The 24,786-nt window shown below is 41.7% G+C and overlaps 1 protein-coding gene across 9 annotated transcripts in view; it reads left to right on the plus strand.

Moving 5' to 3' along the window:
- Positions 1 to 22,345, plus strand: part of CEP112 (centrosomal protein 112) — a 163,010-nt gene extending 140,665 nt beyond the window's left edge. For 2 of the 9 annotated variants that reach the window (XM_048064340.2, XM_013178933.3), the window contains 4 exons: positions 3,814 to 3,903; positions 18,138 to 18,239; positions 20,523 to 20,587; positions 21,899 to 22,345. In XM_048064340.2, coding sequence (XP_047920297.1) covers positions 3,814 to 3,903; positions 18,138 to 18,239; positions 20,523 to 20,587; positions 21,899 to 21,902 — 261 coding nt within the window. In that variant the 3' untranslated portion in view covers positions 21,903 to 22,345. Of the gene's footprint in view, positions 1 to 3,813; positions 3,904 to 8,377; positions 8,765 to 8,826; positions 10,746 to 18,137; positions 18,240 to 20,522; positions 20,588 to 21,898 lie in introns of those variants that run through there. The other 7 variants (XM_048064334.2, XM_013178927.3, XM_048064336.2 and 4 more) reach the window with 6 other exon arrangements.
- Positions 22,346 to 24,786: the final 2,441 nt, after the last annotated feature.

Below are 24,786 nucleotides of genomic sequence, written 5' to 3' on the forward strand. Positions count from 1 at the left end.
TAATAGGAAAACAGTGCCTCGCTGGAAATGAAGCTCAGCTGTTCATTTCTCCTTTCAGATCAGCCGGTAACCAAACATGTCATCTATCACAGTGACAATACTGGACTCATCCACCGGCTCCACTTGAGGTCCCAAAATATGACAGCAATATTTCAGTGGCATACTCTCAAAACCATTACATTTTTCTTCCATCCCTCTCATGTCTCCCAATGTCGTATGTGACCAAAACATTTACATTATACATTTATTTTAGGATCCTTTCCATTTTTAGAAATAAATCAAATGAATGTTCCTTTTATACAGCTGTAATTCACCCACATTGTTGCAGTAGAGCTTATTATCTCATTTACATTTTTAAGTGCTTTTCAAAGCGTAGGATATCTGGGCTGGAAAGCAAAACATTTCATTTCTTTGTTCTCAGGCCAACGCAAAGCACTTCCAAGGTCAGGTATGGTGTAGACTTTCAACAGCAAACATGTTTACATGGCATTTGAAAGCGGGTTTAACTGAAAAAAAAATACTGTCTTTATAATAGTGATGTAAGCCAACTTAGCAAAGATGAGAGAAGGGGATTAATTTTGTACCTGGAAAAACTGAACTTATTAAGTTAGGCTTTGTTTTCCATTCAGGGGAAAAAAAACCTCTGACACTCAAAAATTGGCCAATTTTTTTTACTTTTTTCTATGTCTTTTCTTCATCTCAATAGCTATTAACCATAAGCACTGTTATTCTTTGGGCAAAACCTGACACTTTGAAGCTGTGGAATAAAAACTGCATTTCTAAACCAAACCAAACTGTTTAATTTTACAAAAGAGATGTTCTCTGGCGTACCTCGGATAAGTCATCTGCTGTTTTTAAGAGCTTTCTACATGGTGAAAACTTATCTGTCAGACACAGGAAAGATTTGGTGGAGGTGGGTGGCTTCAGGAATCGCTATCAGCATTCAGCCTCTGACCACTGCATGTTAAGCTTTTTTGACAATAGAGACATTTTTCAGTGTGATCTTCGAAAGGGTGCATTATTCATGACAGCCATCATGATTCCTCCTAGAAAATTAAAATCATGGGCAATAATCTTGCTTGCTTCTAATTACTATTTTCAGAGATAATCACATGCAGGAATCTACAGCAACCATGAGATTTTGATGTTACTTTTTTTTTTTCACATGGCTTTGATCAAGTACTGATCTTTTGGTTTTACCAGGTTGTCCTGGTGCAGAGTCGAAGGCTGCAATATCCAAATGAACACTCTGAATTACTCCTAGGGCAGCCTTTATAAACAAAACTACAAAGTGACTGGCAGGAGAGCCCGTGTGCAACACATTTAGGTTCACCATCAATAGTCAAAAAATGGTAAAGTTAAAAGCATCTGTGATTGATTGGAGGCCTTAGTCTTTTCTGCAGCCCCGATACAAAAGGTGCCAACAGCTAGTTGTGATTGGAAAAGTTTGTAAACTCACACAGTATATTGCTTTCAGCAACTGATGAATGGATAATTATAAGACTTCATAGTTTGTTATACTTGTATGCAATAGTTTAAAAAAATATATTTTTAAATTGTACTTGTTTAAGACATTGTTCTCTGAGTGAAATGGAATATGTATGCGCCGTGCTGACAAATACTGCCTAGAGTAGGTGGACCTAACAAAGACTGTGTGTCATCTGAATTTCCCAAATGAAATTACTTCAAGATGCATCACAAACCCTCAGATATAGGGGAACCTCTCAATTTATGCTCTGCAAAGTATGTTTGTCTGCTGTAGGAAAGTAAAAATAATCCATCCGTTTTGTATTCAGTACCTGTGGATTTCCATGAGGGAGTGTGCTAGATACCTGTTCTCTGAGACAAGTGCGTGCACATACACTCAGAAGTGGATGTGTTTATACGCTACGCCTTGGTCATCTTCAAAGTTGTGTGAGAGTCAAACTTGCTCCTGAGTGCTTGGAGGGAATCCTTATTTTTCACCGTGCCAAGCTGTTTGGATTTTATAACCCGGTCACGTGGAAGCAGCAGAAGGCAGATCTGACTTTGTAGTTTACCCAGGTGTGCTCTGTGAATGCTGCTCAGAGCTGGCCTGTACTGGTCATGCCTGGACACTTGGGCGTTACGGGAAGATTTTGTCAAATTACTTTGGTCCTTAGTGATCTTTCCAATACACCAAGTGCCCTGCTCTTTGTGTGTTACATTTCCACGTTGCACAACCTGATCATTTTGAGTTTTAAAACAAGGTCGGCTTGTTTGTATTTTAAGTTACGATATTGAATGTACAAAATAAAAGCCTCCAATTCACACATGTTTAATTATATTCATGCAAATGAATGGTACTGCAAAACTTGTTGAGTGTTGAAGATCAGTCATATATTCAAGACTGGATTTTAACATTTCTCAGAAGTGATGATAGCATAAAAGTCCCTGGGCAGATTTGAAGTTCATGCTTGGGTCTGGTTAAATTTTTTGGCATTGGAACATGTAATAGTCTTATAGCTATAAGACTTTAAAGTTAATGCCTGGCATCACTTCAAAACAATGTGCAAGATCTATCATAAGTAGTCCTCTTATCTTATCTCCATAGCAATTTTATCCCGTAAATAATTTGAGAGCACAGTATTTCAGTGCTGTGGAAGGAGCAAGGGTTTTTTTCTGTTAAATCTTCGTACTGGTGTACTTTTCATGATCCTGATTTACGAACGGACATTCTGCTTTGAGGAAGCGAAGGAGAATGAGAAAGGAAGCATGAGAACAAGAACCACGCCACGTGTCCTGCAAGAGGCACCAGGACCCCAGGGACTCTTGGTCCCTCCTTTGCAGCACACCCCGCACAAGTTCTCCGAGCAGCTTAGCTTTTAAAACAGCCACCCCGGAGGCACCTCAGTGGATCTGGTAGCGTATCCCCAGGGCAGGTCCCTGCTCAAAGCCGGTCCTCACCCTGCTCCGCGCCTTTCAGCCGATGGGTAGCTGTGCCCTGATTTCCTGGCATACAAAAGATTGCTCAAAATATTCCCTTTCTGCTGCCACAGCCGCCTCTGTGCTGATGTCAATCTAACATCCACATTGTGCACTTTGCTTCAAGTCAGCACTTGCCGTTAACAATGCCTTTATTCAGGCTGACAACATAACTAAGCTTTTAGTAAGTGTGTAAGTAAACGTTAAGTGTGTATTCAAACATCCAACAATGGCTAGGAAACTTTAAAAAAAAAATCTTTGAAACTTTGTATTGTTTGTTTGGTGTGTATCTGTTAGAAATAACACAGACTATCAGTTCCTTGGGGCATGACTTTTCTTTTGTGAAGCACATAACAAAAAGATCAAGGCTCTGAGGGGCTGCCATAATAAAAATAAATATATAAGAAGAACAATAATGACAAAATAAATTTGTCAATGTATTTTACGAGCTCGGTTTAGAAGTGATTATTTCTGAACTAAAGAGAGACTGGATGGTTGTGGTAAAGTGACACGATCGTAATATTCCCTTTATTTATTGCCATTTATGCTGCGTTTGTTGCTCACATGCTCGACTGCACTGCAGGGCAGGAGGGGAGCCCCTCGGCTCAGCGAGTTTCCCACTGCAGTAGCACGGAAGGCGATTTCACTGAAATTCCAGCCAGGGATTTCCAGAGGGCTCTTCTTCTGCCTTTGAGGAAGAGTTTTTGGTACACTGCAAAAGCCTTCCCGGGAAGCACAGGTTGCACAAATGAGGCACTAACCAAAACCTGACAGAGATCGCGCAACTGATCGTTGCGCCGTGTTGCCTGTGAGTTTTTGTGTCGTTCCACGTTTCTCACGTGTGCTTTGCACCCCTTGGTGTTGTTTCAGGCCTTGCAGGACGAAGCGGAAAGTTACCGCAGCCAGGCGCGCGCCGCAGAGAAGAAGCTGCAACACAAGGAGCTGCAGGCCCACATGCAGGTAGGGCTGCTCTCCCCAGTCCTCTCCCCTTGGGCAAGGGGGTTCGATGGTTAAAAATAATACCTTGCTTCAAAGCAAAAGCACATCTTTTCCTGCAAAATTTTCAGCTAGCTTTCTTTTCTGTTTTTGTTAATAAAAGAGAATTAAACTGTCTGAGCCCTACGGGCAAATACTTATCTCTTGCTCTCTATTTCAAGTTGGTATTTCAACTATTCTAGCTGTTAAATGATGCATTTATTTTCCAGTGACTGCACAGTTTTACCATAGGTTCCTGGGACTATTCTAACCTGTTTGTTAATGGCTTGTATTAAGAGAATTATAATTGGACAATAACTGAGATAAAAAACTAATCTTTATTGCTGATCTTATGCATTCATTGTCCTAGCATGTTGTCTGTAAACACTTCCATATGATTTAATACTGCTAAAATTAATGTGGACACTTTCAGTGAAATCAGAGATTTAGTGTGCTTCAAGCAAAAGAGTGCATGTAATTTACAGAGTGGTATTGAAACAGAAAGCCAATGATCTGCCTTTAAACCAGATTAAATCGATGCATTCAGGAAAATGTCGAGGTTGTGGATATCTGAATCGCATACAGATTTACAGATCTCCAATACAAATGAGGTTTTGCAGCATTTCAGAACTTCATTTGGCGGTGCACAAACAGTATCCATAAATGTGGAGTAACTTGGGGTGGCTGTAAAAGGAATCATGATGAATTGCAAATATTTCCCCCCAGTTGTCATTAGCCTGCTTGCGGATAGGAGCCCTCGTTCGCCCCCCATGTTTACCCGCAGGTACTTGTGCTTAGGAAAACCAGTGATAAGCTTTGCTTCTCTCTCTCCACTTCTGCCTCACAGACGTAGATGCTGGGCCACTTCACCCCTAGCTGCAATGGGGAATTCAGTGTAATTGGTGGCCGGCCTACAAGCATTGCGTTTCAGCTTCAGCCTCCCAGAAAAGAAGGGAAATTAGCTGTTTGGTGCATGGTTGTTCCTCCAGGGAAACAACATTGGCCTGAATGCTGTGAAGTGACGGTACTCTAGCAAATGCCTTATTTTTGTTATTTTTTTCTTTAATCTTTGGTATTGCTGTTTGGCATTTTTTCTGACCCTTTCTGCGAGGGTATCTAGGAGGAGAAACAAAAAATGACTGATGAAATACCAAGGAAAAAGGTAAAAACACGCGGATTGGCAGTGTGGACTGTCCTTTCTGCCTCAGAGGTCTTCTCTTAGGAGATTTCCGTGTCCAAACCCACCTGCAGGAATATCCTGCCCGGGTGGATTTAATGAAGGACCAGCTCTGCTGGGAGGGAACAGTTCTCAGTATAAATGGATCAGAAATGTTACTTAAATGACGCTGCTGCATCACCCAGCTCAGAGCTGTTTCGGCAAAGCAGTACCATGTTGGGGGATCTGTGGTGATGCTCCCATCCGAGTGCCTCCGCAGTGCTGCCCCTGCCACTGCTGCACTGAGACTTCCTGAACAGGCTGCGTCTGTTGAGACAGTTCTTGCTTAGGTGCCTTTGGTTTTTTAGGCAGACACCCATTTTGCAAGTTGTTAGCGTGTCTCCTCTGTGACTGGTTGATCCCCTAGTTACGCTTTTCTGTCCAGAAGAAAAAGGCAAAGGTGACAGCCCTGGTGTATTCCCCATCGTTATGCTGAGGACAGACTACCTGTGAGCACGTTCATCAAGCCTTAACAGCAGCTGATGACTCCTCAGCTGATTAGGGAGCCGAAATATTTAAGGCAGTAACTTACAACTTGCTCTCTTGCTTTTACAAAATACTCCCTGCGTCAGGATTGCATAAAACATCAAAATTTGCACTGGCACTGTTACAAAGGCCACTCTTCTGAGCTTTTACATGTCTGTAAATAAGGAGGAGAGAGGGTTAAACAGCTTCTGTTTTTCATTAAAAGGAAAAATCTTGTGTTTTGATTCTATAACAACAACAAACAAATGAATGAGACATGAAAAAACATTTTGTTGTGCTTTTAATTAAAAATAAAAAGCTGTTTCTCGTTATGGCTAGTTGGGTGGTATCTCAGTGCTCCATGTTTGTCTCTTCTCAGTGCAGTGTCCTTATAACTCTTCAGGCTCCAGGAGTGACTGGCAGACCCACAGAGCTTAGCTCTTTGTGCCAGTAACCCTCTGGTGATTGCACAGAGTTAACCTTTCCGTATGATAATTATCCGGAGAGGCAGAGTCAACCCACTGACATAAACTGTCCCGTAAATAGCAGGGGAGAAGCGTGTTAGGAGGACTCTGATGGCAAGCCGTGAGCTGTCTGGGGGTGAGCGTGGCGTTGCAGCGCTGAGGAGCTCTTGTTTTTATGGAGCCTTTTCATTCCAGGATTTCGTGTTATTGTGTGAACTTGTGTTTATTCCTGTTTACTTTTTCAATCTTCTTACGGTGTGAGTAGAAGCAATCACGGTCTGTCTGTGTCATTTCACCAGTGGGACAGATTGTCGTGCTGCAGCATGGCAACGTTATGCGAATGACGTGCTGCAGTCCCAATGAACGTACGTTTGTCAAAAGCGGTTTTCTTTCATTGTACTGTTTCCAATACTTTTACCTTTTATTCCCATTTTGACTAACTTAAATCATTGCATCCCTTCAATAGAGGATCTCCAGTCTCTGCTAAGCATGCCTATATAGGGCAATGGTGCCCATGGTCAGTACTGTTATTTCTAGACTTGAGTCTTAGAATTGGCTATATCGTCTGTCTTCATGTTGAAATGCTGGATGTTTTCCGAAAATTAGATGTCTGACCTCTTGAGATGTATGTAAGTGCATTCATGGCAAGTGACAAGCTAGCAGTAAATAAAGTGTAACTCACCCTTAATATAGAGCTTTATATATGTATGTTTCTTGATATATAGTCCCTAGGCAGTTAAAGCAGTCTAAGAAGGTTCCTAGAAAATTTGGGTGCACCGAAACCTTTTCCTTGCAAACCAATGATGAAGTTTCTTATATCTCAGTAATATGTAAAATATGGAAACTGATCCCATTTAGATTATGTTCCTGTACCATACTTGCAGTATAGTTCTTGTAGTGTATTGCGTGGTTGCCTCTGATATGTGCGCGGATCTAATGCAAGACAAGATATCTGACAGAAATGCCTTTCGTTCTATTAAAAATGTTTCTCTTCCGTGAATTATACAGCTTGATGCGGTTGTCAGTCATAGTTAAAAAAATCCAAATTGTTCATACAGCAGATTTCACATCCTGTGTATGTGTAATTAAATATGACGCATCAGTAAGAGGTTAAGCATGTGCCTCAATGAGTATGGGAGTTTAAGCATGTGCAAAGAATTTTGCTGAATTGGGGCCTGTATAAAAAATCATGGTAGTGATCTTGTTCTTGCTTTATTACCTAGATTTCTTTAAAATACCTCATTTAATTTCAATTTCCTTTTGGTAAGGATAATCAACACAACTCAGAACAGTAGGAAACTCCAGTAATCTTTCTTTAGATAATTGCATGAAAGGATGCAAGATTTTCTTCAGAAAGAGCACGTCTATTCTTTTCATTCCTCGGTCTAATATTTGTAGCTATAGGGCTGGATTGGGTATGACACAAAATTTCTAATAAGGGGATGATACAGGGGGAAAAAAAGTTTGTCGTGTTCATGAACAATCAAGGTAACATCATGACAGGTATTCGAGCCATAGGAATAGTCTTCCAAACTGCCAAGTCACAATTAGAGACTTAAGGAGAGAGATTCTCTGAAAACAGAAAATCAATTATGTTCAATTCATGAATATTACTGACAAAGGAAGGGGAATGCCAATATAGGTTTCCCGCCCTTTAACTTCTTTTTTCTCAAGTAGATTATTAAAGAGGGAGAAAAGAGTTATCTGAATAACGATGCTCTAGAAGTATTTGGAGTAAAATGGAACGGCTTAGTTTGTTAAGTGGATTTCACTTGTGTTCAAATGACAACAGGAGTGATAATTGTAAAAGAGCTATGATTCAAAAGCATTCAGCGAGTTTTCATTTTTAATGTTTATTATTCTGACTTGCTCAATATTTTATGACTGCTGGATATTTACCACATTCAGCCTAACGTACTGTTTCCATGCCAACTAAATATATTTGTTCTCAGATGAATGCTGTGATGCATCATTCTGAAATTTTAGCTGCTGTGTAGCACAGGGAACTTCTAACATTTGCCACACCTTATCCTTGATGGGAATGGTGTTACTGTCTGCAGATTTCAGGAGCTATGAGTAAAGAAACAGTAAGACAGAGATGAGCAAGATAAGCCTATGTCCAGGGTATGCGCCCCAAATAATTCTTAAGGCAACAAAGGCTGGAAGGCTTGAGTAATATTGTCCCTTCTGTTGAGGGCTTTTTGTCCATCTTTCCATATTTTTTTATTTCAAATATACCATAGAGTGTTAAACGCACAGAAAATTCACAGAAAATCTTTGCCCTCACTTCCATTGTCCTGGCCTGCCTTTACAGTTCCACGGCTGCTCCCACGACTTTGCCAAAGCTTTATGTATGTGCTGGAAAAATGACATGGAAGGAGAGGAATTTCCTCCATCTGGCCATGGTGAGCCACAGCAGGAAGTCTGCTTCCAAACCAGCCTCGTCCCTGTCGCATGAGGACTTCCAGCTCAGGTGCCTCAGATAACTGCAAACGCCAGGGCCCGTGCCTTGAATTCTCATGATTAAAACGTGATCCTTGGATCTCCAGACTTTCTCAAAGAGTTGTCTTTCTCAGAACACGCTGGAGTCATCTAAAACCAGGTTAATTAGCTGTAGTTTAGGTGGATAGTTGGACTTGATGATCTCAAAGGTCCTTGCCTGTCTAAATGATTCTGTGGTTCTAGGTTGGGCATTTAAATTAGAATCTTTGCCTTGTGGCCAATCTGCAGGTGAAGAGGATTCAGACAGTATTTGTTTTGCAGAGCTGCTGAGCCCTTTGGAAACTGAGAAACAAACAGTAAGCACGCACTGGAGGTGGTGATGAAATTCTGCCATTTGCTCTGGTTGCTTCAACCCACGGCGTTGACATCCTTCCAGAATTTTCCCCCAGAGACCCGTTTGTGCTCCCACAGAAATGGGAAGCTCAGTGTAGATCTGAACGATCTTAACCACAGAAGCGATTCGCAGCGAGGAGCCCTGGCGCTGGCTGCGGAGCAGCTGCCAGTTAACCCCACGGGCAGCCTGCGCTGGCATCGGTGCTGCAGTGGGGAAGAAGGTGAGAATCCAAAAGAATTTTCTACTGTGACTTGCAAGAAGATCGACACCGAATAATGTCACGTTCAAACAGCTCCTGAGGTTTCTGCATGCGACCAGCACGTACCGGGGAGGCTGCGTTTGGAGAGCGCCGTGTGCTGAGGGAGGGTCCTTCCCTCCGTGCCCGTTTGCTTCTCTCCTTTCTGTTTCATCTGTTGCTCTGCCAGCACCCCGAACAGGAGGGTACTGCATACTTCAGCTTTTTTCCTTTCATAAAACATTTCAAGAAAAGTACGCATTTTGTGAAAAACGTAAAAGAGCAGCCCGAATGGCATAGCTCCCCGCAGGCTGGCACCTGAAGATCTACTGATTCAATATCTGCAGACAGCAGATTTCTTTTCTGACTACTTACGGTGGACAAATTTAAAGTTTAAAATATTTTCATGGAAAAGGAGTTGTTGGAGGGCCACATACAAGCAGCAAAGAATCTGATATAAGTGAGAGCAGCTGGTCTGTCTGTTTGGCATATGCAGACAAAGACATCTATTTCTTACATTTTCTTTCTTATTTGGCACTTCCTGACGGAGGCTGTTCAGGAAGAATGACGCTGACCTTGGTTATATTTCATGAAGGACCTTTCACGGATATAGGTGCAGCTGTAGGTGCATGGCAATGCTGACTACGGTACCATAAAATCAGTACTGTCATTATTTGGAGCCTGATTCTACTACTTCTAGTAGGTTCATGCCTACCATGCATACAATTCCACTGATATATTCGTTAATCACTTTGATACAATAGTGCCCCTCCAATCTTTAATTAAGTCTGAGATTGTTACAATAAATCAGAACTTTGCATTTGCCATATTTTGCGTCTTGTATAGCATTTTCTTTAACAGCCTACTATGAAAGGAAAGCAGAATTAAACAGAATGTGGCATGCTGTATAGCATAAAGTTTCAAAATAGCAGAAGGAAGAAGCAGCTCGGATTCAAGCACAGAAAAACAAATTTTCAGGTGGGATTTGAAAGGAACTGGAAATCAATAGAGTTGAAAGTTACCGGGAGCTCCATATGGCAGGAACTGCAGGAGAGAAGGCTCTCACCAACTGTGAGACTGTCAAAGGGAAAAGAGGTAGATGATGATAATGTATGTGTGGAAGTCAGTGATCAAATGTTAGCTTTGGTAATCAGACACAACTGGAAAAAACACAAATGTATGCCTACTTCATAGGACTGAATGAATTATTGGAATGAAGTGGCCAGCTGGAGAGAGAGACTAACACAGAAAGTAGAGAACAAACAGTTGAAAGGAGAAAAAATATTTTCGCCAAAGAAGAATAGAAGCATATGCCAGCATGCAGGAATTAGAGAGTATTTTAACTTGACAGTTTTCTAGCTCTTCGTCTTAAATAGGAGTGAATGAGAAAGAAAGCTTACTTATAAAAGAGCAGCATATCATTTTAGAGCATCTGTGGCTTGCTTGCGCATTATCAATTAAAGGAATTGTGTTCTATCACAAGTGTGCCTGGGGTAGTTTTAAGTACAACTACAAAGGACAGTGATGGTGGCGTTTAATGCAGGGAACTAAAAGAGGAGAAGTGGCACTGCATGGAGGAGCCAGCTGGATGACAGCAGAAAAGAACACGGACCTCGCATCTCCAGGTCAGGCTCTCGGTGACGTGTGGTCAGTTAGCGAATTACCCTGTTCATTTTTAACAGGTGACGAGGTGCTTGGATGGAACTGGAAAGGACTGAAGAAAGGCCAGCTTAATGCTGATTTTAACATCATCTGAATTTTAAAGTATTATTTTGTTTGCAGTTTGATCAGCACCAAGTGCCATCTTTCAGAAGTAGGTTGGGGAGGTGCCGCCGTAGTTCTCTCCCGCGCTACCCTGCTCACCTGTGCTCGAAGTTTATAGACTTACCAGCTGTGACGCTTCGTAAATCCGGCAGCTTGCTTTCCAGTTGAGATGCTGGTTAAATTTTCCTTCTTGAAAGAGGGGAAATGGTGATAGTAAAAGTAGCTTATCTACAAAGATTTGCGTGTTCACACAGACAGTGTGAAAATACTGAGCTTAATCCCGCACGCTGCTGAGCTTTGTCAGCTCTTGCCGTCATTAGTGAGCACTCAGCACCTCTCCTATCAGATACCGAAACCTTGACTTGCTGAACCACCCCAGGATGGAAAGGATTATGTAGAAGGTAACACATGCTGGAATGTAAAACTGAAATACAGAAATACATTCCCATGGCAGTGTCAAAGATGCTTATAGCTTTATTTCAGACTTAATTATCTTGATAGCCTATTTAAAATTCTCTGCCATCGACAGAGCCATAAATGAGTACCATGTGTCTTCAGATTTGGCCCCATGGTTCCCGGGCTGCTTTCGATTCCTGCTCTTACACGAGGAGGACCACTTGTTGCGCAGTTATGACCTCTCCGGCCGATGAAAGGATGGCACTGACAAGAGCTGAAGGGAATACCGCTCAGGGACAGGGATGGCATCTGCACTGAGTCATCTCGAAGGAGGGGAGAAGTCAGGGATCCTCCAAATCCCAACTGGAACAATAGAGGAGCCCTTCAGAGGGGGAGGTTGAGAGAACAGCGTGAATTTTCTAGCCACAGCATTCCTGGTTGTTCCATGGTGTTGACAGTGAAAGCTTTTATTCCTCTCCAACTCGCGTAATCCCAAGAATGCTGTTCTTGCCATATGCAGCCCACTGCATTTTTTTAAAAGTTTTGCCTGACTTCCCTTCCTCTGCAGTTATGAATTATATAGGCTCGCATTGCCTAACTGCAAACAGAGGATTTTCCAGGTGGGAGATCTTGGTTAAGAACAGAAAGATATCAAAATACAAACCCCTGAAGTAATAAGGCCTCTTGAACTCAGGTTGGAAGAAACTAACCGAGCAGAAAGCTCAGTGTGCAGCGAGCAGCTTGGCATAACCGGCAGTCCCTGCGGGTTAGTGAAACACCAAGGCAAGAATATTTTGGACGCTCAAATGGTTTACTAGCTAAAGACAGAAAAACAAAGGGGACAGCTATGCTACCAATTTATGTTTTATTGAAACTGTCAGAACAGACGAGGTTCTCCAGCAGTATTTTCTCCGTGGAGAACAACATGGTGCACACTTGACAAAACAACTTGCTCAGCTGATCTTGCTTAGTTACTGTTCTCAGCCACACCGTGTTCGTGCAATTTATGGTGTTCATTACTTTCCTTAAGAACTTGAGAACGGTTGTATCAAATTGCATAATATTTCTTTAAATGCGTAAGAACCATATTTCAACATACATTTCACAGTAAGAATAGAAGCTCCCACTGGCTGAAACGAGAGAGGATGAGGACTGAAAAGCAGCGGATATTTGTATTTGCCTGTATTGTGAAACGACAAATGAAGTGGCCTTGTTCTCCATTGAAAAAAAAAATTAATACATCACTTGGTTCCTCATTATCAAAAATTGTTTGAGAAGATTTCAAGCCGTAATTGTTCTTCCACAGCAGAACTGTGAGAGATCAGAACCTTAAGGAAAGGAACTGCAGCTTTTGGTGCAGTTTGTTCCTTGGTTGCAGGGATGGCCCAGCTTTCCCCAGGCGGGCCGAAGGAGGAAGGCGCCCGTACAGTTCTCAGCAGTTCGGGGGGAGCAGAGCTGTATTCACGTAGGGCTTAGGAGTGCTGAGAAGCAGAGGAGGCTCTGCAATTAGGGAGAACAGAAACAGACTGAAGTTAATCATTACTTTGATAATTTTTTTCGTTGGTGGCGGTTGGTTGGTTGGTTGGGTTTTTTGGGGGGGGGAGGGGAGGTTGTGTGTGCATTTTTGTTTTGTTTTGTTTGTTTAATTGGGATGGCATCGTGGTAATTTGTCCTTCACTTGCCCTTTTCAAAGTGCTTTCCGAAAATTACTTCAGCCATCCTCACATCGCCTGAATGAAGTTGACCTGTGCAATATTATTATTATCCTCATTTAGGATGAGACTTTAGTCAGAGATTAAATGGTTTGCCTAAGGCTGAAGGAGTTATTTTTCCCTTTTTGGTACCCTAACCTGTCTTCAGATTTATTACAACACATCTTTCATGTCTTCTGCAGAGGTTTGTACTGCAGAACAGATGCACAAACTTTTTAAAGAGATTTCTGTTTTGAACATCGTTATAACATCATTTTACGCCACATGTCATTCTTCAAATAATGCAGGAAAGAATTTGAGAGAGACAGGAAATAGCTTATCTCATCTTACTCCCCTGAAATGTGGAGAAAATTTGATAATAATTACCTGATCCTAATTATACCTTTTGGTCACTATCCTAGTATTTCCTGGCACACGTGGAATTATCCTCCTTCACAAATATTACAAGCAGGCAGAAATTAAGATACTAAAAAACCACAAAACCCAAGTTAGGTGAGCTGCCTTTCAGTTCTTATCTGACATAAACAAAAAGTTAACTTCATGCCCTTCAAGACGAGACTTTTTTTTTTTTTTTAATTGGAACTTCAACAACTCTCTTGTGGTGGCTTCCTTTGCTTTGGCAACATTTACTCCAGTGTTTCATTTGCATTTCCCTTATGTTCCTCTGGTTCAAATCAAGTAATTTACAGTTGGGAGATCTGGAGGAGATTGCATTTGTGGTGTGTTTTTTTTTAACGTTTTGAGAGGGGGATGTTTCACTACCTGGAGTCCCCAGGGCCGCTATGCTCCGGATGATAAAGTTGGCATCACAGATCTCTCGGAAGAAAGAAAGGGAGAGCTGGCTGTGAGCAACCTAAATCCGACACGGTGTGGCTGTGGCTGTAGAGCAAAGCACAGGGGAGAAGCATTAAAAGTGAAATTTGTCTTACTCTACTGAAAAGCTCTTGGGCCAGGCCTGACTGCTCGGCTTGGAAACTCAGTGCTGTATTTCTCTGCTGAGCACTGAATCCAACTTTTATCTCTTTTGGGAGCGGTTGGCTACCAGCTATGACAAGATTTTGTTGTAGTCTGTGCAGTTATAACTTCCCTGCTTTTTGTATCACTTTGTATAATGGCGTGAAGATTTCTCTCCTTTTTATTCAAATTTCTTGTGACTAACCATAGGTGATCTCTGCATGGCAACTTCAGCTTTCGGTTGTTTTACTGACACCAAAGATGATTGATGGTAAAACTTTAAACCTCATATGGTAGCCACCAACCTGAATAAACAAAGAGCAGTGTGGCAGCTTAATATTAAAAGCTATAAAACCTTCCTGGGGGTTCTTGGATTAAATCAACTCACCAAAATGAATTTTAAAAAGGCTTTCTCAGGACTGAAGGAAAATGAACACAACAGTAAATGAAATAGAGCTATCCTCATCCAGAAGACTAAAACCCTCCTGAGGGCTGAAGAATTGCAATTTTAAACATCTTTCGAGCACAAGAGGAGACACGGTATTTGTGGATCCTAGGGCGGCGGCTTGAGGCTATAAAAGAACAAAAAAGCCTTTAAGGCACACATGCACACACACAATCCCTGCAGACGTAGCTTTCATTGGTCAAAAATAAAGGTTAAAAAATAAAAAACCTTCCCCGATTAAAATCAGTATATGTTAGCCCACTATGTGTTATTTGTCAGTTCTAAGAAGTGATTTCAGATTTTTGCCATGCACTATGTTAATCTCTTGGTCAATAAACCTTGATAGTAACCTCAGCCAAAAATATCAGCATGTTGTTTATCAGATTATGACAGGAAACAGCTGGGATCTTATTTTCATCTTATTGTGATGCAATTATTAGTGAGCACAGTTGAAAGTAACATACTTTGTCTTAGCGAACAAACAAATTGCAGTTGTATGCCAAAGAACAGTTTGCACTGCAAGAAGTGCGTCTTCTCTCCAAAACCGAGTAAGAGACCAGCCCCAAGCAATACTTCTGCTACCAGGGCTTGCTTCTCGTTTTCTTTCTCCTTTTTCAGCCGACCCGGTCATACATAACTGTATTTTAAAGCACAGTACATGTTTTTCCTGACTTTCCAAGAAACACCTTCATCAAAAAGCAACAATCCCCTTGGTGCTTTGCAGAGCTAACAGCAAGCATTAAAGAGCACTGGGAAAGCGACATCTTTGGACGACACTCGCAGATTAATCTATTAAAAACAACGACCTGGTCAAATGACCGCGCTCAATGAGATCATTATTGTTTCACTCATGAAGCTGTATTCAAATTGTTGTTGTGTCTATTTAGAATGAAACCTTCTTGACTTTCCTCTAGGAAAAATTACAGTAAGGGGTCCCTGCTGCGGGCCTGGCTCCCGAGGAAGCTGGTGTGAGTCCCAGGTCCCTGGGTCATGGTGTAGTGTGTTACACCGGGGTCAGCTCCTCGCGTCCCCATTGACTGTAAATGGGGAGCTTAAGGGCAAGTTTGGCTTGAAAGCCGGGCTTTCTTTGCTGGTTGGGTCACCCCAGTGTAGTAGCAAGGTGGTAGGAAGTGTTGGATCGAACGTAGCCTTGAACCTCGAGTGAACGTGGCCTGTAGACAGTTTGAGTAATTAAAAGGGACATTTGTCTGCCTGGGGGCTTCTGCAAACCCACCGCAAAGCTGTGCAGCAAAGGTGGTTCGTGGTGGATGGGATTGGGTCCGTGCACTAAGCCCGTATGCAGTGAAAGGGCGTCTGTCCTGACTTCACATGCAGTTAGGGACGGGGAACAAGCCCAAGTGTTCAGGGGCTCCCAAAACTTGGGGGAAGTGGCAGCGCTGTGCCCATGGCTTCAGCTGTGGCACACGGAGAGGCCAGGCTGCACCGGCGGTGCCAGCCCAGCGCCCGCAGAGCTCCCCGAGCCGTCCCACGCCTGAAGCCTCCGCTGAACGTGGCTGGCAGTGGGAATAGATTTATAACCAGCATAGCCATCCAGACCCTCGGACGTGTGAAATATACCTTCATCGCTCACAGTGAGGAAATAAAAGCATTTTGCGGTTCTAGCTGCCTGTTTCTACTCCTTTCTCACCACGAACAAATGTAAGAAATGTGAATTAACTGAAATACATGTTTCTGCTGTATCAAGGTCCCCACCCAAATGAGCAGTTGGCTCGGAAAGTATTTATGCTGGCAAAGCACCTATTCAGAACTTTGTAAGCCTTTATAGAAAGAGTAGAATAAGTTTATTGGAGTAACTTTAAAAAGCATAAATTTTGATCACTGGCTTACATACAAGCAGAGTTCAAACAAGGTTTCCTGTCTTACAGTGGTTTTTTTTCCTGTTATTTCTTTGTATTTGCATAGTAGCATCACTTGCAGTTCACAAGGAAAGCCTCTAATTGCCTATTTGCATAGAGATTTGGAGATTTCTTCCTGCACGTTGGAATGACTCACAGACAAAATTTTCATCAGATTGTTTTATTCCTCTTACATCGATAATTGTACTGAGCATAATGCGTAGCTTGGCATGCCCTGCTTTCTCCAGAAGATAGTAATTGGCACATTGTTGGGTGAACTTTGGGCTCAGTCGTCACGTGTGTGAGCACGTGTGTAAGCAGGCTGGGAGCTGGAACTTAGATCTTACGGCTTCTTCAGATGTGAGACCGAGGTTTTGATTTGTGCTCACAATGGCAGATCTAAGAAATTTTGTATCTAAAGCAGAATCGGCACAAAATGGCATTGGTGTGTAGATGCATCGGAAAAAAGAATCAATTTGAAAGTTTAAAGATACTTCATAAATTAATCTGATATTGAATCCCTTTCATCCTTTATTTACATATTCAGCTGCTAATCCAGAAAAACACCTAAGTGCTTGGTTAATTTGAATTAAGCAGTTAATCCTATTGGAAGGTGAGTACAGATGTGAGGCCCTGATTCAGCAAAGTAATAAGGCGTGCAAATAGTCCTGCGAGATGCAAAGCTGAGCAAGGCTCTCGGGACTCATGCGCCAAGGTTCAGCAAGTACAGCCACAGCATAGAGTACCAAAGCACAATCCTTCCAGTTGAGCTGTCCTCACCAAACGCCACTTTGTACTGTAAATTCAACATCTGTTGGATAAGGTTACAGAGTAAAATGTTCTTTAGTTGTAGTAATTTTTATGCAAACATCTCCTCTCCTAACATGTCGAAGATGCTGGAACCTGTTGGTTGAGGTCTCCCAGCTGTACAATAAAACAAGCTAACATTTTTGCCTATTGTTTACTTGCAAATTTCTAACACGTGCTACTCCACTTGGTAGTTCACTTTAGAATACAATTGTATCCACCTTATGGGAAGAGAGTTAATTGTACAGATGATAATATTGCTATTTTATGTGATGAAATAGGCAGAATCTTCTTACTGGTCAGGTATCTTTATCAGGTTATGTGCAATACGCTGTAAAACTACTAGATAAACTGGTTTGCCTTAGTTCATGAAGCATGATTGAACCATGATCTGTGAGAACGGGCAAAGAACAATTTGCAGATTTTGTGTATAATAACTTTAAAGCAGGTTTTTAAATACTTGCACTGGTACTGGCAGGCCATGAAACCTTTTGCCCATATCCCTCAATCACCTAAGAATGAAATTCAGGAAGATGCAAAGTGCAATGAAAAATGGGTGCACAGTGAACAAAAAAATGCCTTAAAAGATCCCTGAGGTTGAGAAATTTTGTAAAAACTCTCGGGAAACAGTAAGTCACCTTGTCTAAGGGAGTAAGGGGCAAACATCACACGCTGACCTGATTAAGATCCCATTAAAGACAAAAAAGAAACTTCTGTGAGCTAGAAACCTGCTGACTAACGATCTGCAGTTTGTCTGCTTAAATGCTCTACCGAGATAGATTTAGGAAAGCTAGTAGTATTCCTTCTTCTGACTATGTCCCAGCAAATGCCTTAGCATTGCCTTTTCATGACTATTTCCTTTTCATGTTTTCTTTTTCCTTTCTTCCTCTTTTATTCCGCTTTTGCTCTTTACAGGTCTTGGCTGATCTTTCTTCTCTCTTCTTAACTTTCTCTTGATCTAACAATTCTGAGTTTACTTGAACTCCAAATAGGGCAAAAGAAGCAAAAAAGTTATTCTCTAACTTCCAAAAGTAGCCGTCTCTTTATGTATTTTTCTGTTCTCTTACAGATGACCCATATACGACAAGAATATGAAAACACGCTCAAAAGTCTGATGCCAGCATCTTTGAGACAGGAACTTGAAGACACCATTGTATCTTTAAAATCTCAGGTAAATCTTTATCCATTTATCTATCATATTGTATCTTTTGATGCCAGATTTTGTTCCACTTGAGAGTCAAAAGTAGAAAATATTGCTGTGTTCAGTAGCATTTTCACAGCCTTTCAAATACAGCATACAGTTTGCTCTCGCTTTTCTTACCCTGTTTTTCCTAGAGGAATTGTTTAAAGGATGCTTGTAAAGGATGCGAAAGAGAGTGAGAAATCATTTTGTTTTCTTCTCAGCCTATATAATGAAGCAAGTGAGATATTTCTTTTAAGACAGTAGTCCCAGTGATTACTGTATTATTTCTAGGTTTTCCTGTAGAAAGAGATTCTAATGGACTTCTGTAATGCATTCTCTTAAATGTTTCAAAACACTAGCTCATCTACAGTAACGCAGAATCAATATTGTTTATATGAAACAGGCATAAAACTGGCTAACAGAAATATCAAAATCTCATTGTAAATAGGGAACTACGTTGTAAATAATAAACTGGTTATGTTTCTAGTGTGGGGTTCCCAAAGAAGTCATTTGGTGCTGTCCTATTAGGATATATTATATTATATTAGGAGCTGGAAGAAAGCAAAATATCATCATTGCCTGAACTCGCAGACACATAAAGGTCTGAGGAAGGATAAATAACAATAAAGAGGGGTGATCATAGATGTCAAATAACAGTACTCCAAAAAAAACAGGCAGTGTTGGCACATGGCCCAGTGCAGGACTGCTTTTAGGCATGGGTCGGAAGGACTGGAATCTGTCCTGGGCTGAAGGGAAGAAATGAGGAAACACCGTGGCAGTCCTGGTGGTGGCTCAGAGCTGCCCAGGGCTCAGAGAAGAGCAAAAGCCCTGAGGACACAGCATGCATGTTTAGGCTTGACACCAGCACACGCCTTATACCAATTTAAAGGACCGTTTTTCAAGCTATTATAGATCTACAAACTCTCAATTTCTCTTTCTTATGCAATCTCTCTACGGAGATAGTTAGTAATTTCATGTATTTGCTTTTTATTGCCTTTTTTTTCCGCTTCCTTCCTTATTTCCTTCCTTGCTTCCTTCCTTCCTTCCTGTACAATGCATAAGGGTTATTATGTAGCATTTTCTTCCAAGCACAAGACACTTCACTGACAAAGTTTGCCTTTAATAGAAGTAGGAAATTTTCGTAGGGGAAAGTTTCAAATTCCTATGTGCTGCTAGTGCCAAAACTTCAACACTATGTTACAGGCACTCTGCCCACATGTCAAGGGATTCCTAATGGAAGTGAAGCTCTTTTTCATTTAAATATTTGTGGGAAATAAAGAGTTAAGGATCAAGTGGGGAAATCTATTTCCAGTTGATAGTAAAAAGCTATTTTTAAAGTGTGGTTGACCGTTAGCACTGTCTAGTAGGAAGCGTTACACTGGAGCTAATATGAGAGTATCACACCTTTTAAGGAGTTAAAAAAAGCAGAATCTGATATCTACCTGCAGGGCTTTTGTAAGCATCAGCAGCATTTCAAAAGAGTAAAAGTAACTACACACACTAAAAACTGGGTGTTATCCCAGAAATACATAGCTGCTGGCTGTATTTCCAGTGGTACGCTGTAGTCACAGACCACTCAGTAAGCAGGGCTCTTTTCTGAAGCACAGGTGTCCTCGTCTTTGAAAATTGTTGAAATTCCTGTTTCGAAACATCAGACAAGAAGGGCAATGGAATCTCTGCACCTGTCAGGATTATTTATTGTTGGAGGAGGATGAAGAACATGGGCTGGGTAAAAGCCCGAGCAGTGATAAAAATAAACAAAAAGAAAATACTGGATGCTTAGGCAAAGTTTTTGAAAAGCATTGCTAAATATAAAGTACGCTGCCCAATTGCCAGCTCTTGTTGATTTGTCCAAAAGTGGCCACGGTGTATTAATAAACATTAATTTTCACACCCATCCAGAACAGGTGAGTATCTTCACACCACAGGAGAAGTGCAGGGATCAGAGCACAGGCTTCGTATGGGCGTTGAGGGTGCAACTGGAGTTCCCAACCCCTCGCGTAATCGATATGCTACCGCAAGCTGAATTTCAAAACTGTTTTGACTCTGTTCTTAAAGTAGGGAGTGTGCAGCTGGTGTGTTGAGGATATGCAGGCCAGGAAAGCCATGCTGACAATCTTCTATAAAGTATTGTGATTAATTCCAGTACGCAGCTAAAATGTTATTGCATTTACTTAGGCACGATAGGCAAGAAAAACACCATTATGAAATGAGTGCAGATTTATTTATTAGAATTTTGTACAACATTTTCATTTGGGATGTATTTTACAGGTAAATGTTCTGCAGAAAAGAGCCTCTGCCCTACAGGCCGAGCTGAATACCTACCGCACCAGGAGGTACGTGATTATCTTTGATTAATTTGTACCATTTCACACCTGTAGATCCCAGTTATTGAAGTTTTACGGCTTAATTAAAACACTCAAATATGGTTGCCGTTTTAAAAGATCCTTATTTTCAGTAAACAAGCGTCTGAGAATTTTCCCAGTGCTTAGTCAGTACTATTAGAGCAAGATTAGAGAACTTGCAGGTGCATTGCAAGTCTGGGCTTTGCCTCGATGTTCATGATGAGACAGTGGCTCAGTGCACAGCTGCAGCTCTGCGGTGATGCCACCTCCTTTTAAGATAGAAAACAATGATGCAATGCATAATATTACAGATCACATCTTCAAAGTACCGGATCTTCATGAGCCTGAGCTTTTTTCAAACGTTTACACCCTCCAATATAAATTATGGCAAGTGCTGCAGCAATAAAAAGACTTGCTGTGCCTTTAGAGTAAGTGATTCACATGGATAGGTGAGTAAAAGGAAATTTCCTAGTAAAGTCACTCCGTCTTTTTATATTTATTGGCTTTGTTGATACTTTCGTATTGCACGAGGTGTTCTGCAAATAAAAATGCGGGCTTGTAAAATTAGTGTAAAAATGTGTAAGATAATTGGACATTTGTAAAGATGTTAACAGCGTGGAAGTTGTCTGAAAATGTTAATCCAAAATTTTTTGTTAACAAGAATTAGATAAAGCTAATTGGAAGCTGAAAATGTCATAAATTCTTGGTAATATGTCCAGCGTAGGTAAATTCAGAAAAAAAAAAAAAAGAAAACTAGGTAAATATAAAGCTGTAATATAGTTTCAGGACTCTCCAGTAACAGCAGTAGCACTGCAAAGGGATGGATTTTGTCTCAAATTTTTTTGAGTTAGTGTCTTCACGGTTAGGAAAATAGCTATTTAAAACGATGAATAATCATCGAGCAGGCCTGGTCACAAGTGACCAAAAGTCGAGGGTGGAAGGAGCCCCGTGCACGTCCCAGTGGAGAGGAAGGGCTGGGGACAGAGCGAGCAGGAGAGGAGCTTCTGTGCTTCTGTTCAGAGAAGTTCTGGTCCTGATCAAATATTTTTCCAAGACTACATTCATGCAAAATTTTGTTTTTGAAGTTACCGGACCCTTGTTCACTGAAATTGTGCTTTTTTTTTGCTGACACTGGACATCTGTCAGTGAAGAACTAACTTCAGCCTGCCTGTGCCTATGGCTGCAGATGTGGTCACAGCCGTAACCGAGCCCGCTGCGACAGGGCCCAACCGTGATTTCAGCCTGTTGTGTGTTGTAGCAAGAACAGTAAGATAGAACTAATGAGAATCTCTTAATTTTCAGGTAGCTGCTGGAGCTGTTGGATTTCTTCGATTGCCAAATGGACTGCTTTGAATAGGTTTGAAGATTTGGCTCTTGTAATTAAAATGCAAAGATCAGTGCCTGTTTTGTTAGCATACAAAATGCAGTGAAGTTCATGGAAACACATCCATTGCTCGTGCCAGATTTTTTTTAGTTGTATTTTCCTTCCATTACCTTTTATCATCATCTTATTACAGACTTATACTTTTGATATACTGTGTGTTTGACTCTGTGCTTGCTTACCAAGAGGAAAAGTTTCCTCTACTAATATTTTTGTTATTACTTCCTAGTACCATTCTTTTCACTTTTATACATGAAGAAAATCCCATTTTCTATTATTATTGTCCAAGATATTTTAACATATTTTGACATTGTTTTGTGTCCATGTGTTTACATAATATTAAAATATTATTTTGTACTATTTTGTTTTGCCATTATTGTCCTGCTTGGGCATCTCACTCACTTAAATAGCCACAGTGCATATGATATTTTTTTATGGCTTTTTTAACTGGGAAAATATTCCGTGCTGTATTTCAAGGAAAGCATTGTAGCATGAATGAGAACACCATGATGACAAATGCAGCCACTGTTGCCAGTTAACAGTATATAAAGCTACCAGTGGGGTTGCATGCACCGGTCACAGGAAAGTCCTTTGTCACTTACTGATAACACAGTTATGCGGCGTTATTGAAAAAGAGTCATAACTGATACGGCCCCGGTTCCGTGTGGGCGCGTGCGCAGGCTCTCGTGAACGTCCTGGTACCTCCAAGCAGGTGCCCCAGGGTTTTCAGAGGATGAGGTGTGGGAAGTGGGGGAAAGCCAAAGGACCTGGACAGGGAGCCATCCTCATAGCTCTCTCTGCCTCCCCAGCACAGAGCTTCCTTATCTCTTGGCCATCCGCGAGCAAGAATGTACCCGAGTACATTTGTAATCTGTAAATTTAGATACGCTGAATACAAGAATAGCCATTTTCTTCCTAGGCACCGTGCTGCCGGCAGCGTTCGTATCAGGGCACAGCTCATGGCCTGAGTGCTTGAGAGGGGGCCAGGAATTCCTCTCTTTGAGGTCCAGCTGCAGCACTGGCTGCGGGAGCAGAGCTCTCCCTGTCCCCGCAGGCGGGGACGGCCGCTTGTCCTCCCTCACCCGGTGCTCAGTGCCATGGTCCAGAGGGTCCTGTGCACGGCTCAAGCAACGGCTTGAGTGCCTGCGGCAGGAGGTGGCTGTCCTGCTGAGCCCCAGCTGCGCTCTTATCTCCACCTGGCATGGAGATCAATGAGGAAAGGCTTTGGCAGGCTGGGCTCCATCCTCCCCACCTCCTGGCAGCGCTGGCAGCGAGCTCCTTGCCAAACACAGGCCCCGGCCTCGCTCGGTGCTTTGCTGCTTGTCAGCCCGGCCTGGGCCTGCGCAGGTTTTCCACCTTCCTTGAATCAACAGGTGATTCCTCTAATTAGAGATAAGGGGTTGTCATGGCTCTGATAAGGAAGGAAGTGCTGCGGCAGGTGCCACAAAGCCCCGCCTGGGGCAATGGTGAATTTTCATAGGAAGAATTTGTTAGGATGCATGCAGTTAATTGTGGGCAGTAAAATTTAATGTATTTGCTCAGGGAGATGCATGGCAGCGATGGTTTGGCTCTACAGAAGGAGCACTGAGAGCTCCCAGAGCTGCGGGCTGTGATTTACTGGTTGGGTGTTGCTTTGTCCTTAAACAACAGGCAGTGGGATAGCGAAATCTCCCTTCTCACGCACAGAGGAAATGAGGAGATCTTGATTCTGGTGTTCTGCTGGCGTTTGTGCACGATAACTGGGTGATTATAGGGCTTTTGAAAGTACTGAGGGTGGGTACATCCATGAGGTAACGCACAGAGTCTCCTCTGTATGCTCTTCCCTGCGTAGTTTGTTAAATTCAGGCCTGATTTTCCTTCTTTTCTATGGGATTGGGTTGCTGGTGTAATTGATGATGGAAAAAAACAGTTTGGGAAAAGTAGGAATTAGTTGATTTGGGAGTTCTAAAACTAGCAAACTTTCTAACATCAAGTACAGTGTGAGAACCATTTTGAAGGTGCTTATAAACCTGATTAGCAATTAAACTCAACACTGGCTAGGGTGGGTTTGTAGTTGTTAGCATTTATTTGATCGCTTATGTAACAGGTAGAGTCTAAACTGCAAGGTCAGAGAGCTTCTCCTGTCCAGAACTTGCTCTCTGTCTCTCTTTTCACCTGCTAGGTAAGGAATTGCCAGCTGCCAGCAGTTGGCTTCATAGGCTGTAAAACGAGCTCTGGCAAAACTGGCTAGAGTATGGTTAGAACTTCATTTCTAGCGGATTATTATTGTTATTATTATTTTATTGAATTTTGCTGTATGAGAGAAGATAGTTTCACTCCATCCTGCATTTTTTGTGCACTTTTATATAATGTTCTTCACTAGAGTCAAGGTTAAACTTTATTTCAGTGCTGCTCACAGTTCTTGTGTCATATGTAACAAATAGGCTCATTTCTGGTGCAGTCGGAAGAAAAGGGACGCAACCTCCATCCTTCTCCCAGCCCTTTGCTTTGTCCTGCAACAGTGCTTTAATTGTAATTGTGATGGGGGCAGCACAGCAGATACCCCCTAAATCTCTGCAAACTGTGGTTTCAAACTGAGGAATGATTTTGCTGCACAGAAAAAGATTTTACTGTAACTAGAAGAAATATTTGTGATTGCTCTAATATATTACAGTGTTTTATTGAATTTTCTGGAAAACATACACAGCTTTGATACTAATGACAAGCAGTCTTGACAGAGAGTATATATGGGATCTGATTATTTTTATTTTTTAAATTATCTTAATGCACTGCAAGTTCTTCCCAAATCACAAAATGTACTGGAGGCACC

This window comes from Anser cygnoides, chromosome 19 (genome assembly GCF_040182565.1).
Source record: "Anser cygnoides isolate HZ-2024a breed goose chromosome 19, Taihu_goose_T2T_genome, whole genome shotgun sequence".
Lineage (NCBI taxonomy): Eukaryota > Metazoa > Chordata > Aves > Anseriformes > Anatidae > Anser > Anser cygnoides.